At 41.3% G+C, this 15,931-nt stretch overlaps 1 protein-coding gene across 1 annotated transcript in view; it reads left to right on the plus strand.

Annotated features, from left to right (window-relative positions):
* Nucleotides 1-15,846, plus strand: part of LOC146002388 (D-aspartate oxidase-like) — a 25,618-nt gene extending 9,772 nt beyond the window's left edge. Inside the window, exons 6-8 of the mRNA XM_083140138.1 lie at nucleotides 8,757-8,874; nucleotides 9,643-9,741; nucleotides 13,303-15,846. Coding sequence (XP_082996264.1) covers nucleotides 8,757-8,874; nucleotides 9,643-9,741; nucleotides 13,303-13,434 — 349 coding nt within the window. The 3' untranslated portion in view covers nucleotides 13,435-15,846. The remainder of the gene's footprint in view (nucleotides 1-8,756; nucleotides 8,875-9,642; nucleotides 9,742-13,302) is intronic.
* Nucleotides 15,847-15,931: the final 85 nt, after the last annotated feature.

A 15,931-nucleotide genomic window follows, 5' to 3' on the forward strand; every position in this document is an offset into this window, starting at 1 on the left:
AGAAGCCCTGGTCGTCACTCTTTCTCCTGCATGGAGGGTGAAAGATAATGAATCGCCAGGTGCATACATTGTAAATGACGAGCGTAGATATGGCATCGCTGCTAGGGCACTGAGCACTTCGCAGTCGCTCAGAAAGGCCACCGACGACCAGAATGAGTGCACTGGAAAAGAAGAGAGCGTCAAAGGGTCACGCAGCCACTTGCCGCAGACAGATTTTAAACTAAACCGTGATTTGCCGATAAAACCCCTGGAAATGAACTATATTATAGATTGTGCAGCACCCTGTGCTTGCTGCGACAGATATTTTGAAGGGAAAGCGAGGAGAACAATACAGGAAGCAACGAGTATTCCTCAGAAGGAAGAACTTGACAAGATTGCTGAGGCCGTGACTTGTCAGCTGCCAGAAGACCGTGGCAGAAGACCCACGGATTATGACGAGAGGGAACCGACATCTGAGTATTCTTCTAGCTACGTACACGAAAGCGGTGACATTTACTGCGAACTCTTGTCCCACGGCGTACAGTTTCCTTACAATGCAAGAGAACTTGAAAACATGGCCGAGGCCGTGACGCATCAGCTGACGGAAGACCGCGCAGGTCCACGCACGAATCATGGAGACGCTCTGTCTGCCGATGTGAAACCACCTGGAGAAGCCAGCACATCGAAGGAAGGAAGCACTGCTAGGAACGTCTACAGAAGAGGCGACGACTACAGTAGAATTTCTTCCAACGGCGTGCAGGTCGCTGGAAAGGAAAAGCATCATGAGAGGATTTATGAGGCCACTACACGTCAACTGCCAGAAGATCGTAAGGAATCGACCACGAATAATGAAGACGCTCTGTCTGCCGATGCGAAAGCACCTGGAGAAGCCAGCACATCGAAGGAAGGAAGCACTGCTAGGAACGTCTACAGAAGAGGCGACGACTACAGTAGAATTTCTTCCAACGGCGTGCAGGTCGCTGGAAAGGAAAAACATCATGAGAGGATTTATGAGGCCACTACACGTCAACTGCCAGAAGATCGTAAGGAATCGACCACGAATAATGAAGACGCTCTGTCTGCCGATGCGAAAGCACCTGGAGAAGCCAGCACATCGAAGGAAGGAAGCACTGCTAGGAACGTCTACAGAAGAGGCGACGACTACAGTAGAATTTCTTCCAACGGCGTGCAGGTCGCTGGAAAGGATAAACGACATCATGAGAGGATTTATGAGGCCAGGACACGTCAAATGGCAGAAGATCGTGAGGAATCGACCACGAATCGTGAAGGCGCTCTGGCAGTTGAGGCGATCTCGCCCACAGACACTCAAGATTCGGGGGACGATGCAACGCAACACGAAACTACTAAAATGGATCGCTTTGATGGAATTAAGGTTAACGTAGAGGAAACAACGCCCTCGCAGCTTGCAGATGAAGATTCGCGCTCTCGACGGGGCGAAAAGTTCATCAGAACTTACGTTAGTGCTGAGTGGGAGGACACGATGGTGATGGTTAACTGCGCTGTTCAAGCAAAAAAATCCTCTTCAATGAAGAGCTTGAAAGGGAAATTTTTGAAGAAAAGCGCGTTAACCGTCTTCCAGAAGGAGGTTGCCAGCTTGGAAGCAGCATTGGTATGGAGGTGCGAGGAGCTTCAATCGAAACAGGAGGAAGAGCTGCAATACTTCCTGCTCTCCAAAAAAAACAACAGAGCACATTACACATTGAAATTCGCTACGTTCCAATGCAAGACTGTAAAACTGTTCAGGAGGAATCTAATGAACCACATAGAACGAGAGTTCAGACGTATTCTGGAAGAGAGAAGTTTCTACGAGATGGTTGGGAAGAAAAAGGAGAAGCCGCTTATGCCTTGTTACTATTGCATTCAGTGTCGGCGGGGCTCCGTGGGAAGTCCACCACGAGAGGAGCGAACCCCCCCGGCACCTGAGATTTTAACTTTCGCAGGGAAAAGAGGGCAAATGATAGTTGTCCATACCGAAAACCAGAAGAAGAGAAAGGCAAACGGCGACAAAGAAGCTGAAAAGAGCGAAGATAGTCCCATATCCATAGTTTATAACAGTGAATGGAAGCGTGCTGAGGAAGAAATTAGTCAGTTCGTGGACTCCCAGAAGTCCTCACTGCAGAAAAAGCTGTTTTCTACAAGTGCGCTATCTAGATTTGACAAAAAGATCCAGGATTTGGAAGCAAGCCTTAAACGAAAGCTTTCGGACGAACAGATGGCTTCCGAAAACAGACTCAAATATTATTTTGAACAACCCAAGCGACTCGACCACGAACATGCTGTGCGGTTCATGAAAAGTCATTGCCTGTCAATTAAGGAAACGAAAAAGAATCTGATTGAAGAGCTGAAGTTGGATTTTAGAATCCTTGAGAAGGAGATGGAGTTCTATAAGGTCAAGACAGGGTGCTGGAGAAGGTTGTCATGTTTCTGCCGCAGGAATTTCTGCTTGTCGAGTGAAAGTGGCTTATGAACATATAATTGCACGGATTCCGTTGCAGTGCTATTGTTATTTCTGAGGTAGATAGATGAAGAAGCATTCCAAATTGAGATTCAAATCCGTCTGTAATTATAAGCAAATAAAGAAAAATCTTTGTTATGTGTTATCATATGTAGGGTGTTGAATATGCCTAAGGTTCTAATGCTACAATTATATCTTGAAAAGGATAATCATGAATTTTACGACTTCGGCACTAATGTCCACTTTAGTTTTAGTTTTCATTAATACACCATGTAGCTATATTATTATTAAGAGAGTTTTTATAAACTATTTAACAAATATAATTTTAAAATTAAACGTGCCCCATAAAATGTTTTAGTTTTCGGCACATTTTAAGAATTTCGCAGAAATTTATCTATTTTGCATTAATTCTTCTCCCTGCCTGTTTCTAAACAACGTAACTGGGCGTACCCTTGACTGTTTCGTTGACATTTTTTCTCAATTCTGGAAATATTACACTGCGGAAAACTAAGTTAGAAGTTTAAGTCCGCTTTATGCACTGGTAGGCAAATCGGCGCTGGACCTATAATTTAAAGTGAGACCCGAACAACTATATGCCGTTGGGGGTATCGAACTCTGGGGGTCTTTCTTTACCACTACGGAATCGAAGAGGCCCTCGAGAAACAAAACGAATTAAAGTGAAGAAGGTTTGGCCGGCAATATTTCCATTCAATCCGAACAGTTTTCTGATTTTTTCTTTGGGGGGGGGGGGGGCAGGGGGCTTATAGTGACTTCAATTTCTGGATTCAAATATAAAAAGGAAATGCATATATTTGGAAGGAAATGTATTTTTTTAATGGGAGAGTAGATTGTTGCATATTATTTATTATCAATATTACTGGTAGTAATAAGTAGAAGATAACATTAAAATACATACATACAAAAGAGATTTTCATTAGGGCGCTAAATGTTGAGACGACCAAACGAAAACAGAATGGAAGAGATGAATCTCTGGTACAAGATTGTGAAGAAGGAGATGAAGTTCTGCAAAGAAAGAAAACGATGCTGGATCATCGTTCTGCCGCCGCCATTTTTGTCTTTGGTAGTGGGCGGTTGTTTACGTGATGTTTAGTGCACTATGTCTTGTGTCATGAAGACGGTCATCCAGAGATTGAAAGGAAGAGGAAAAGAAGAGAATTAAGATAAGAAGCAGAGGTAGAAGACGACGGAAATGAAACAGCGAATACCAAGAACGAAATTATGCTAAATCAGAGTTTGGAACTATCATCATACCTTTCTTTAGGAATTAATCCCATGTTATGTACACTATGTAGCCAAAAGTCACCGGACACCCAAGTGAACGTGACGGTCAGGCCAAGGCAAATATATTAAATTCCTGATGGGACAAGTATCATGGCTGGGGAACGGATTTTAAGGTGCAGGCAGCACCTTTCCAAAAATATAGCTGCTTTCATAACGATCGTTTGAGATATGTATTAAGTAAAGTGAACACACTCTGTTGCATCTTTTCGTTATATTACCTTTTTTATCCACTTTTTACCCCCTCTTTTTTGTTTCAGCACATTTTTCCTACTCTTTTTTCATGTTTTGTTAAAAAATATTGGACAGAAAAAAAAATCACTCTTTTTGAGCAGCTATATAAAATCCTATAGTCTCATTTTGTAGAGCGGAACGAGAGCTATGAAATAGTACAATATAATCATTGCAGACCCAATAATTCTTAAGATAATGTAGCAAAACCCGCGAGAGAAAACAAAAACTTCAACGTAACCTATTCGGCAGAACCACCGTTCTCTATGCGGTCCGCGCGCATTATATACAGAAGGCGGGCGCTAATTAATCCCCCATCAAAATACGCCGAATTGCAAAATCAAAATAAATTAGGAACCAAAGACCCATTGTAAATTCATATACCTTTCTTGAAATTTCCTTGTACTTTCTTTGGAAGAACCAAATCCTTCACTTCCTTCATACCAGCCGAGGGAGACAACCCCCACCCCCAACGAACTGCCGGTACGCTCAGGCTCTAAGGAGGCAAATTAAACCCTTTCGAGGACAACGCCTCAAAACTTCAAGCTCCAGCCAAGTAAACAGGAGCAAAAACCTCTTCCCTACCCTAGAAACTCAGCTGTTGCAGTTGCAGCAGGAATAAGCATATCCCAAAAACGAAAGCAACAAAATTTTCCACTCCTACCTACACTCAGAGAACTAAATGCGTCATATAGATTGATGTACCAGAATGCATCGATTGATGCGCTAAAGTGTGTTTTGTAGCTTCTTCAAGGAATCAGATTCACATTTGATGCATTGTGGTGCATTTTTGCATATCGTGAAAGAAACCCCAAAGTGCATCATTTGATTCAAGTGAGGATTTCTTTCAGTCAAGATGCACTTTAATGCATCAGCTGATGCGTTTTGATGCTTCATGTAGCTCAGACGAAACGTTTAAGTGCATCATCCAAGAAGATGCAGGAAGGTGCATCAAGGAACATCAACTGATGCATTAAAGTACATCTCGACTGAAAAAAAAAACCTCACTTGAATCAAATGGTGCACTTTGGTGTTTCTTTCACGACATACAAAAATGCACCAAAATGCATGAAATGTGAATCTGATTCTTTGAAGAAGCTACAAAAAACACTTTAGTGCAACAATCGATGCATTCTGGTGCATCAATCGATATGATGCATTTATTTCTCTGAGTGTAGCACCACCCTTCAAAAGAAAAGCCAAGTTCCACGGGACGTTACTTACACCAGTAAGAATGATGATGATGAAGACAGTATGGAATAAAGTCTTTTTTATCAGCACCTTCAGCACCTTCTTGAAAACATTTTCAGAAACATTTTTTTTCCTTTCCCGACCATAATTTGCACCTTGAAATCCTTTCCCGAATCATGACACATTCATGCCTGATCATGGTTCAAACCTGGGGTCTCTGGCTTGTTAGCGTGATGCTCAGAGCACTCAGCCACGGTGGCCGTCAACAGTGTTTCCCATTGTTGCATACGCAAATATAATACAACTCGGCGCGAATGAAATTAACGTAACGCGATCCTTCAAGAAGAAATTAAGAAACGAGCAGCGTCGTAGAATATCTCGTCTCATTCCGATATTAAGCTCATTGAAACTGCGTGGTGATTTCACGGAATTATGACTTCCGACCCCTTGATAATGCCGCACCGTTTTCAACTAATTGGTTAAACGCTAAACCGTCTCTTGTTTGCTTGTTCTGTGCTTTTGTCTCCAGTCATTCGGCTTGTTAGTCACGGTGAATGGAAGGGGTAAAAAGAACCAACGGTTGATGGAACTCATGAAAGGACACCCACACAGAACACCCTTGCTCATGTCAGGTTTCACATTTCAAAAAGTATGTGCAAATTAAAAGTACGGGGTACAATATCACACAAGGTTCCCGTTTGTTGTACTTCTATCGAAATGTTCTCGAAGATTGAATGGATGTCCCTTTCGTAATGTACCCAAATATCAACTCTACTTACACGTAGTACTCCTTGGACTGCCTTTTGCAGACGACCGAGGCTTTGCTGCCCAGACCTACAGCCAATATAACCCGCTGTATGAATTGCATGGTGTCATCATATGTGCCTGTGTATGTCCCTTCATCCGTCTCATTGCAACGTCGCGATTAACCAAAATTGGCAGAAAGGCGACGTAAAATAACATAATCCAATCAATAGAAAATTGAACAGAGCCTCTGATGCTTGAATTGTTCTCTTAAGTCCATTTTATGCTCAGCAAGGCTGGACGTACAGTATATTTAAGTGGGATCTCAACCACTGTGTCATGTGACTCCACCGGGTATCGAACCCGGGATCCGAATGCGACGACGCTACCACTACGCCATCGGGGAGGCCCAGAGCCTCTGATGTATTCTCGGTTATGCCTCCCCCCTCTCCCCGCTTGTGCCAGTTGAGAACAGCACATTAACACGACAAATAAATAAATAGAAAATAAGTGAACCACAAAGGAACACCTGCACCCAGAATCACAGAGCTTTGAGCACTAAAGATATGGCCACATTAGACCGATTTCTTTCACTGACGTACAGTGGGATCCATGAGTATTGCCGTGCAAATTGTCCATCACCATGATCGTGCACTTTATTTGACCCCATAAGAGCTTCAAGAATTAAAACAATACTCCGAACAAGCTGTTGACAACTTCTGCACCAGTATACATAAAAATACATTGCTTTAAAACACACAGGATGTAAGAGAAAAAGTAATGAAAATAGTCATGGACAATTTGCACGGTGATACTCATGTATCCTACTGTACAAGACAGAAACGGTAGAACAAACTACATGTACAGTGGGATCCATGAGTATTACCGTGCAAATTGTCCATGACTATTTTCATTAATTTTTCTCTTACGTTCTGTGTGTTTTTGAGCGATGGATTATTATGTATGCTGGTGCAGAAGTTGTCAACAGTTTGTTTTGAGCTTTCTTTTAATTCTTGAAGCTCTGATTGGGTCAAATAAAGTGCACGAACATGGTGATGGACAATTACACGGTAATAGTCATGGATCCCACTGTACGTAAATAACTATGGGCGTCAGGGGACGGCAAATCATTGAAGACTTGTCGGGAAAAGAATCACACACAGAGAAAATATATAGAGAGAGTATATACATTCGCATATTAATTATTATTATGATATACATATTTCTTATGTTGTTACATATAAAAGTAAATTAATATATATATATCAAAAGGAATTCATTGTTACTTTATGTATATTAGAAAATTTATAAAGTGGCAAACTAATTCCTTCATCAACTTGTTTAGAATGTCAATAAATTGTAAAATAGTCGAGATTATTTTACTGTGTTTAAGTTTTCGTTTAATTTTTGTTTTTTTATTAATTTGTATAAATCAATTAGATTTCATGCTTATATTTGTCTTGCATTGTTTCTTACTTTTATTGTGCATATTTTGTTTTTGATTTAGATCTGTTAATGGTCTCTTGAGAGAGAGAGAGAGAGAGAGAGAGAGAGAGAGAGAGAGAGACAGACAGAGCATGAAACATTCACACACACAGAGACAGACATTATCCTTCGTTCATTCAATGTGTTTTTGATTATTTCTTAGTAAAGTATAATTGAACTTAAAAGTAATTGTTTATCTCCGTTCTTATAACGAAAACTCTCCTCCCCAGAAATTTTTGGTGTGGGGATTTTTTAAGACAAGATTGTTGGTGGTCGAAGGATTTCGCATCTGCCTTTCAGAGCCGAGTTTCACCGACCGTCAATTCAAAGCAAATCATTTTGTTTTTCGACCAAATTTGCCGGCAATATAGTGTCGCGCGCTTCTTATACTTGATTTTTTGCGGTGTTTCGGTGACAATAGTGAACAATAAAATGTTTATTGACTTTGTTTAAGAATGAGAAACCAACGTCAATCAAGAACTATCACAATCTGGAGTCTAGAAATTGTGGTTTCAAATTAATTTGTTGCTATTAAAAGTATCAAGGGTGTGCGGGACAGGATTGGAACATGAGATACTTTCGGAACGGAAATACCGTTCCAGGCTAAGGAGGGGTGTTTGATGGAGTGGAAATGTTTCCCGACAGTGTAAAAAACTATTCGCACCCTCAAGTAGTGCCTGAAGTGAAAGAAATGTTAGCCTTCAACTAGATTATACAGGTTGTTTCCGGGCTGATGATACAAACTCTCAGGGATGATGGAGAAGGGCATATTTATCAATTTGAGATAAGGAACTCTTGTCCGGAAACGACTTAGTCGAAAGTTGTAAGCGAAAATGGGTGTATGAAGATGTAATACTTTTATTACCTGCACAAGTTTCACAAGCTGCTACATTCACAACAGTTGTTCTGAGTGGCTTCCCCCAGCTTCGCTGCAGACATGACATCATCGTCCCACAAAGTCCTGGTGTACCCGTTGGAACAACCCCGGGGTCGTTCGAACAATGTCACATTCAGCGAGAATTCTTGCCATAAGATCCTCTTCAGTCTACTACAGGTGTCTCGTTCACAAGACTGTCTTGTCATGCCTGCAGCGAAGCTGGGTCAAGCTACTCAGAACAACTGCTGTCAATGTAGCAGCTTGTGAAACTTGTGCAGGTAATAAAAGTATTACATCTTCATCCACCGATTTTCGCTTATAACTTTCGACTAAGTCGTTTCCGGACCAAGGTTCCTTATCTCAAATTCATACATGTGCCCTTCTCCATCATACCTGAAAGTTTGTATCATCAGCCCGGAAACACCCTGTATTTCTTGCATCTTTTTGTCAGCTGAAGTAATCTGCTCTTTGCAGTCAGGAATCAGTGGCGATTGGAGGAACGGCGCAAATAGGAGACTGGACAACGGCCCCTTATTCTTCAGATGCTTCCATGATTCGTGAGCATTGCTGTAGAATGCTGCCTGGACTTAAGGTAATTAATAGGTATCTTCAAGATGAGTAGATTCAGGGACTGTTATAATCCAGTACTTGACGTCGATAGAGTTCCGATTTTTTCTTATCTTGAGTCACTTTCCTGCTTCTTTAGGATAATCGTGACGATGGGAAAGAATGATAAAGAAAAACGCCTGCTCACGCCAGGACTCGATCTTGGAACGTCTGTCGGTGACTTTACAACTCAATACATTCGGCCATGGAGGCGGGTTTAAGAAGTTATAAACAGTAATTTGTAAGACCCCGCTGCCAACCCGATGTCATAAGTCAACGTTTTATGATCACTTTATGTACAGTGAGATTTGCTGTTAGGGACGAGAATTTTCTTTTTCCAGTCAACTTATGAATGCGGTTTCATTTCTTGCTCTCTGATTGGCTGTTGGAAAGTTACAGTTCTGTTATTGTGAGAATGTCTTATTTCCTATTTTTAGCGCAAATTTGCTGCTTTCTAATCTAATCTAACCTTACCTTATCTAACCTAACCTAACCTAACCTAACCTAACGTACAGCGCAAACAAGATATTCTCACAATCACAGCACCGTAACTTTCCAACAGCCAATCAGATAGCAAGAAATGAAACCGAATTCACAAGTTGACTGGAAAAATAAAATGCGCGTTCGAGACTTGATCTACTTGAACAGTTTAAAGTGGAATCCGAACTGAGGATCGAATCCTTTCTCCCCTCAAATTTTTACAATGCGTTGTGTAATGGTATTAAATTATTCCTTCAATTTTCATTTTTCTCAGCACGCTGAGGTTTTAACTAATTGGGTAGGACTCCGTCCTGGACGTTCAAGGGTGAGATTGGAAGCTGATAATCTACTGGTCAACGGTAAAGAATTCAAGGTTTGTGGAATTCATATTTCTTGTTCTTTTTTTCAGTTAAAATTAGCATATTCATGATGCGTTAATATGAGATTTTTGTTTCCGTTATCTATTAATGAATCGATAAATTGAAGGCATATTTAAGGGATTTGGTAGTAGGGCCCCACATATTCTCGATATCGGCCATTTTGGAGGTGTGATCAGCACCACGCTCCGACCTCCTTTACCGCCCAGGGTTGCCCCAGGTACCCATTGATTTGAAGCTGGGTGAGCCAAAAATGTATAAGGAATGTTCTAATTTAAACGACAATGGTACGAAACCCTTCAACTTGAAAATCGTATGTGGAGATTGAACTTTGTACCTCCAAAATCAAATATGTTTCCACGCCACTGGTACGTGCGTAATACCGGGTGTTCCGTTCAAATCTCCCTAATTTCAATTAATCGTAGAAAAGAAAGTATGAATGATAGAGCATTAAAATTTCAGAGAATTGAAGAAAAACTCATCCATTTTATTTTCCACACACTAATACACCTTCACATGTGCTCCATTGGTAGCACGAACAATATCCAGTCTGTATTCAACTTCTTGCCATGTTCTCTCCAACATGTCCCCTGTTACTGTTGCAATCGTATCACGTATGCGGGTTCGTAACTCTGAAATGTTATTCACTGGAGTCGCAAACACACGATCCTTGACGTAACCCCAGAGGAAGAAGTCCAGCGGAGTGAGGTCAGGTGAACGTGGCGGCCACCGTATTGGTCCATCGCGTCCAATCCAGCGATTAGGAAATGTCGAATTGAGGGACCTCCGAACATCCAGACCCCAGTGTGGGGGAGCCCCATCTTGTTGGAAGATGATGTCCGGTTGTAGAGCAACTACTTGGAGTACACAAACTGCTCCAACATGTCCAAGTACACAGGGCCTGTTACTGTATCTTCATTGAAAACAAACGGACCGATGATCCTGTCCTTCATTAGACCACACCAAACATTCAATTTTGGGCTATCGCGGACATGTTCTCTGTACACATATGGGTTTTCAGATCCCCAGATCCGTACGTTATGCCGGTTGACAATCCCCAACACGTGAAACGTTGCTTCGTCTAAAAACAGGACGTTGTCAAGGAAGTGAGGATTCATGTCGATACGCTGCAGCATTTCCATACCAAATTCTTTGCGACGCGGCTTATCATCTGGCTTCAATTGTTGCACAATTTGCACTCTATACGGATACAACCGAAGCCGCTTGTGCAGAACTCGATGCACTGTTGTTGGAGGCACATTGAATTGCCTAGATGCCTGGTGGATGGATTTACTCGGGCTTCTCTGAAACCCCGCTCGATTTTCTTCCACCTTTTCTTCTGACACACGACGGCGAGCTCCACCAGATTGTTTTAGGACACTGCCGGTTGTTTGAAACTTACTAACCACAGCCTAATTGACTTAGCACAGGTGCAACTCCTCCGTACCCTCGTCTGAAATTTCGTTGCGTTGCAATCACAGATTTTGTCTCAGCATATCACACCACTGCCTCCGCGCGTTGTTGAATAGTTGCCATTTTTATTTATGCGACCGTGGCGCTGCGTAGTGAGCAAACCGACAACTTCTAGTCATGAAGACAAAACTTGAAGATCTGTCCTTTCATTTGGTGTTACAGTTATTTCACAATTCATCGTACTTCGTTCACAGTAATTAATTGAAATTAGGGAGATTTGAACGGAACACTAATATCTGTAGATTGTTAAAAGAAATACCTTTTAGACCGCTTTCTCATTGTCAAAGGTATTTCGTGATTCGAATATTTGGAAAATGTGCTAGTAGCTTCACTAGCTCAGCATATACAGAGCATTCCCTGACATTCGCTACGAGACTCGGCGGTAAGCGGCCTGGCAACAGCGCTAGTCTTTCCCGGTGAACGGGTCCGCGACAGTCGCTAGAGTCGGCTATTAAAATTATAGTTTTCATATTGTGTACTAACCTTGACTACAGAAGGTGTTGAAAATGATGTCCCTCTGCTGCAACACATTCCTGGCATCTCTGAAGGAAATTGACATTTACGCGTGGAAATTCGTCTACTGTAATTCTTCCGATTTCTCGTACAATACTCTCTTTTAACTCACGGATGGTGTACGGATTGTCTTGGTATACTTTATTTTTTAGATTTCCCCATTTTTCTTTCCACTTTTATTCAGAACTGACCCTGTTACTCTAAACTTTTTTACAAGGTTTAATATAGCCACAATCTTCAACACACGGACACGACACGACACAACACAACTTCCGAGGGAGGATTATACTGGCGTCAGTCTGCAACGTCAACAGAAAGGGAAACAGAGCGAAGGTAGGGAGAGCGAAAAAAAAAAAACAGACTGTAGCGTGCGACTGTCGCGGACCCGTTCACTGGGAAAGACAAGCGCTGACGCCGGGCCGCTTGCCGCCGAGTCTTGTAGCGAATGTCAGGGAATGCTCTAGTTTCGTAATGATAACTTTGAAAGCATGTGGCGATACTCGATTCTTGAAGAGACATAAGTTTTAAAATTTAACAGAAATTCATATGTGACTGCAGGAGCACCAGTATATCTGTGTCCTTGGAAATACCCGAATACAACCTCATCCCTGGTTCGACACTAGCGCCACTACTTCTAGGCCAGAACTACAGATATTGTGGTGGATAAGTATTGAGGAGCAGAATCAACCCTGGAAGAGCCTGTGCTTGAGTTCCTGGCTGGGGAATGCTTGGTCGAATTTGGGGATAGTTTTTTTGGGGGGAGAGGGGGCATGTATGGATCAACATGGAGACAATGGCGTAGATAAGGAGGGTGTTTATGTAAGTTGTGGTACCTGGGGGATGCTTTATTAGGGTGTCTACCAAAATAACAAATCCAAAATTCTTGACTTTTTCTTCACCTTTTTCCTAACATTTATTTAATAGCCCCATACTTAGATATAGTTGGAAATTAAGAACACAGATATTTTTATTCAATGAAAAACCCTTACCACAAGGCCTGTTAAGATGAAAACTGAAGCTGTAGTTTAACATAAGATTTAGAGTTTATTTGATTAAAATTAATTATTATTATTATGCATAATAAAATAATATATAAAATATACTGAATATATCATAATAGTTATTAGTGCATGTAAAAATGAATGATTTAGACTTCATCCTGGATGGGAAATGGCCACATAACTTCATTTAATATTTTTACAAAACTTCACACATACAAGAATGTAATTCTTAAGAAACAAAGTGTGCAAATCTTAACCACAACTCAATACAATTTTAGATTTTCAAATATTCAATTTTATCAAATCACAGTACAGGAATATATCAATGTAAAATAGCAAAAATTCTTGACCACAAGCATAATTTCTTGACTTTTTCTTGACATTCTTGACTGGTATGAAAATTTTCTCAACTGGGGGAATGGGACCCATGCGTTGCCTCCATTTCACGCAGTGATTGAAGGAAGAACCCCTGACCATCATTTGCACCCAGGGCTACCTTAATATTAATAATGTAATTCTTATAGCAAGGCAGTGAATTCATGGATATTAACTGATTAACTCTTGTTCTAGGTAATCCACAACTACGGGCATGGCGGAAATGGAGTTACCCTTTCATGGGGATGTGCACGAGAAGCAACGGATATGGTCAAGAAACACCTGGAAAGTCTAAAGCATAAAAAATCCCTTGTTTCTAAATTGTAAGGGTAGTGGGGTTCTGTCAAGGTTGGCTCATCCTGCCCAGCGGCGGCGCCAGGATTAACCATCTAGGGGGTGTGGAATTAAATTAGGGGGTGCAATGTTGAAAATAAAGGAAAAATGAAACATACATGTGTGCTTTAGCCACTACATCAAATACTAATCAACTTTTAGTATGCTTCTATGAAAATATGCCAATGACTTGATTCATTTGTGCTTGACCATAGCATGTACAAAGAAGTAAACATGCCCTCCCTTTCAGTATCATGGGCTTGCATCTTTAGTATACAATAATAATGATCTATCTTCATACTAAAGATACACTCAATGTGACGACATGGTTTTCATAAGTCATAACTTAAATGACACTATTTGGTAACTGTAAACAAAAAATAGTAACATTTTCTAAAGTTGGTAATTTTTAACAAATTCCTTATAACTATATGGGTTGTTCGGAAATAAATTGGACTGGCAACACTGCATTGTTGCAAATAACATCTGTCAAGCGAACTTTGTTTTGCTTAACGGTCGGACATAGTTCTACATTCCACCACAAGATGCACAAGATGCGTCTGCTAGCGCCACTACCAGAGAATTGCTGACTCATAACGTGAACGGGTGTGAGTGAATACGTGGACAAGCTACGAAATGGAAGGTGATTCTCGTGGTCAGAGGTGGACTACGTGCTTCCTGTTTAAAGAGGGTGTTTCGGCATCCGAAATTTATCGCCAACTTGTGGCCGTTTGTGGTGGGTCAGCGCCTTCACGGAGTACAGTGTTTCAATGGGTTCAAAATTTGAAAAGGGGAAACGAAAGTGTGGAGAAAGGTGTCAGCAGTGGTCGCCCAAGCTCAACGTGTACCCCAGCAGCAATCCAAAGTGTTTCCAACTTGATTATGGGAGATCGACTTATAGCAATTGCACAACTGCAACGTGAAACTGGTTTTGGGCGAGCAACTCTGCATGCAATCATTCATGAGGATCTGCAAATGAGGAAAATTTGTGCTCAGTGGGTGCCTCGCGATCTGACGGATCAGCAGAAACAACAGCGAGTGGACATGTGCAGAGAATTGTTGCGCCGTTACAACCAAAACAGAGAACATTTTTTCGAAAGACTGGTGACTGGCGACGAATCTTGGTTCCTCTTCGAAACTCCAGAGAAAAAAATGGAGTTTCCAAGGAATGGAAACACACTGAAAGTCCACGCTCCAAAAAACCTCGACCGACTCTCACTTCCAAGAAGCAAATGGGTACAGTTTTCTGGGATGAAGATGGAATTTTGCTGGTGGACTGGCTTCCCACTACCCAAACTGTAAATAGCGACAGCTACTGTGAAACTCTACGAAAGCTGCGACGCAGAATTCAGCAGAGGGGCAAGGAAAATGGGCTCTCGGGGTGATTCTTCAGCATGACAATGCGAAGCCGCATACGAGCCGCCAAACACAAGAGGCATTGGCAACAATGGGATTTACGGTGCTCCCACATCCTGCGTATTCACCGGATTTAGCCCCCTCGGATTATGCACTGTTCGACAAAATGAAGGACGCATTGCGTGGTCGACACTTTCAATCTAATGAAGAACTCCAGACCGTTGTCCGTGAGTGGTGCAACTCTACTCCAAGAGAGTGGTTCTCTGCGGCCATCAGGAAACTTCCCGATAAATGGGAGCGGTGCATTCAGTCAGGGAGAGATTACTGGTAATGTACATCTTTGTATTGCAGGTAAAATATAACAAATGTGGATTATAGAACGCTTGTCCAATTCATTTCCGAACGCATAAGCTCATGTGCTCGATTACTACTGGTGAATAATAATTTGTTTGTCGCCTGTTTATAATTAAATAAATGTTTGGTTGCCAGAAACTATCTTTGGTTATTCCAAACTTTTCTCTCTCTGAAGAGTTAATAGTATTTTCGGCTAAAAACAGGTTTTTGAAAAAGGAGTGCTGATGGGGTGCAGAAGAAAATTAAGTGGTGCACATGCACCCCTATGCACACTCCTGGCGCCGCCCCTGATCTAGGGATGGCCAAACAGATCCGGATCCGGATCCAAAAGTTCCGGATCTGGATCCGGATCCGAAAATTCCGGATCCAGGTTCGAAATACAGGATCTGGATCCGAAAATCCGGATCCGATAGTTTCGTATCTCAATCCAATTATAATATTACCACACCTTAAAAGGTATTATGATCTTCGATTACAAAGAAATTTTTCATTTGTTAGTCCTACAAGATTTTTTTCAAGTGTTGTTCCTAAAATAATTTGCTACTCATCGGCTAACACACTCGTGCACAAAAATAAACTTACTTGTTTAACATAAAATTTCAGAGGTGATTTTGTAAATTCCATTGAAACGAATATGTATTCATTCGAATGTATTGTGAGAATAAATGTGAGACATTCCATTCCAGAATGAAAACTTTAACACATTTAACAAGATAGAAATGTTATACAAAAAATATACAATTGTTCTACAGTTACAGTTTTAAAAATTAAAATAAAACAT

The sequence above is a fragment of the Lepisma saccharinum genome, chromosome 18 (assembly GCF_977018435.1).
Source record: "Lepisma saccharinum chromosome 18, izLepSacc3.1, whole genome shotgun sequence".
NCBI lineage: Eukaryota > Metazoa > Arthropoda > Insecta > Zygentoma > Lepismatidae > Lepisma > Lepisma saccharinum.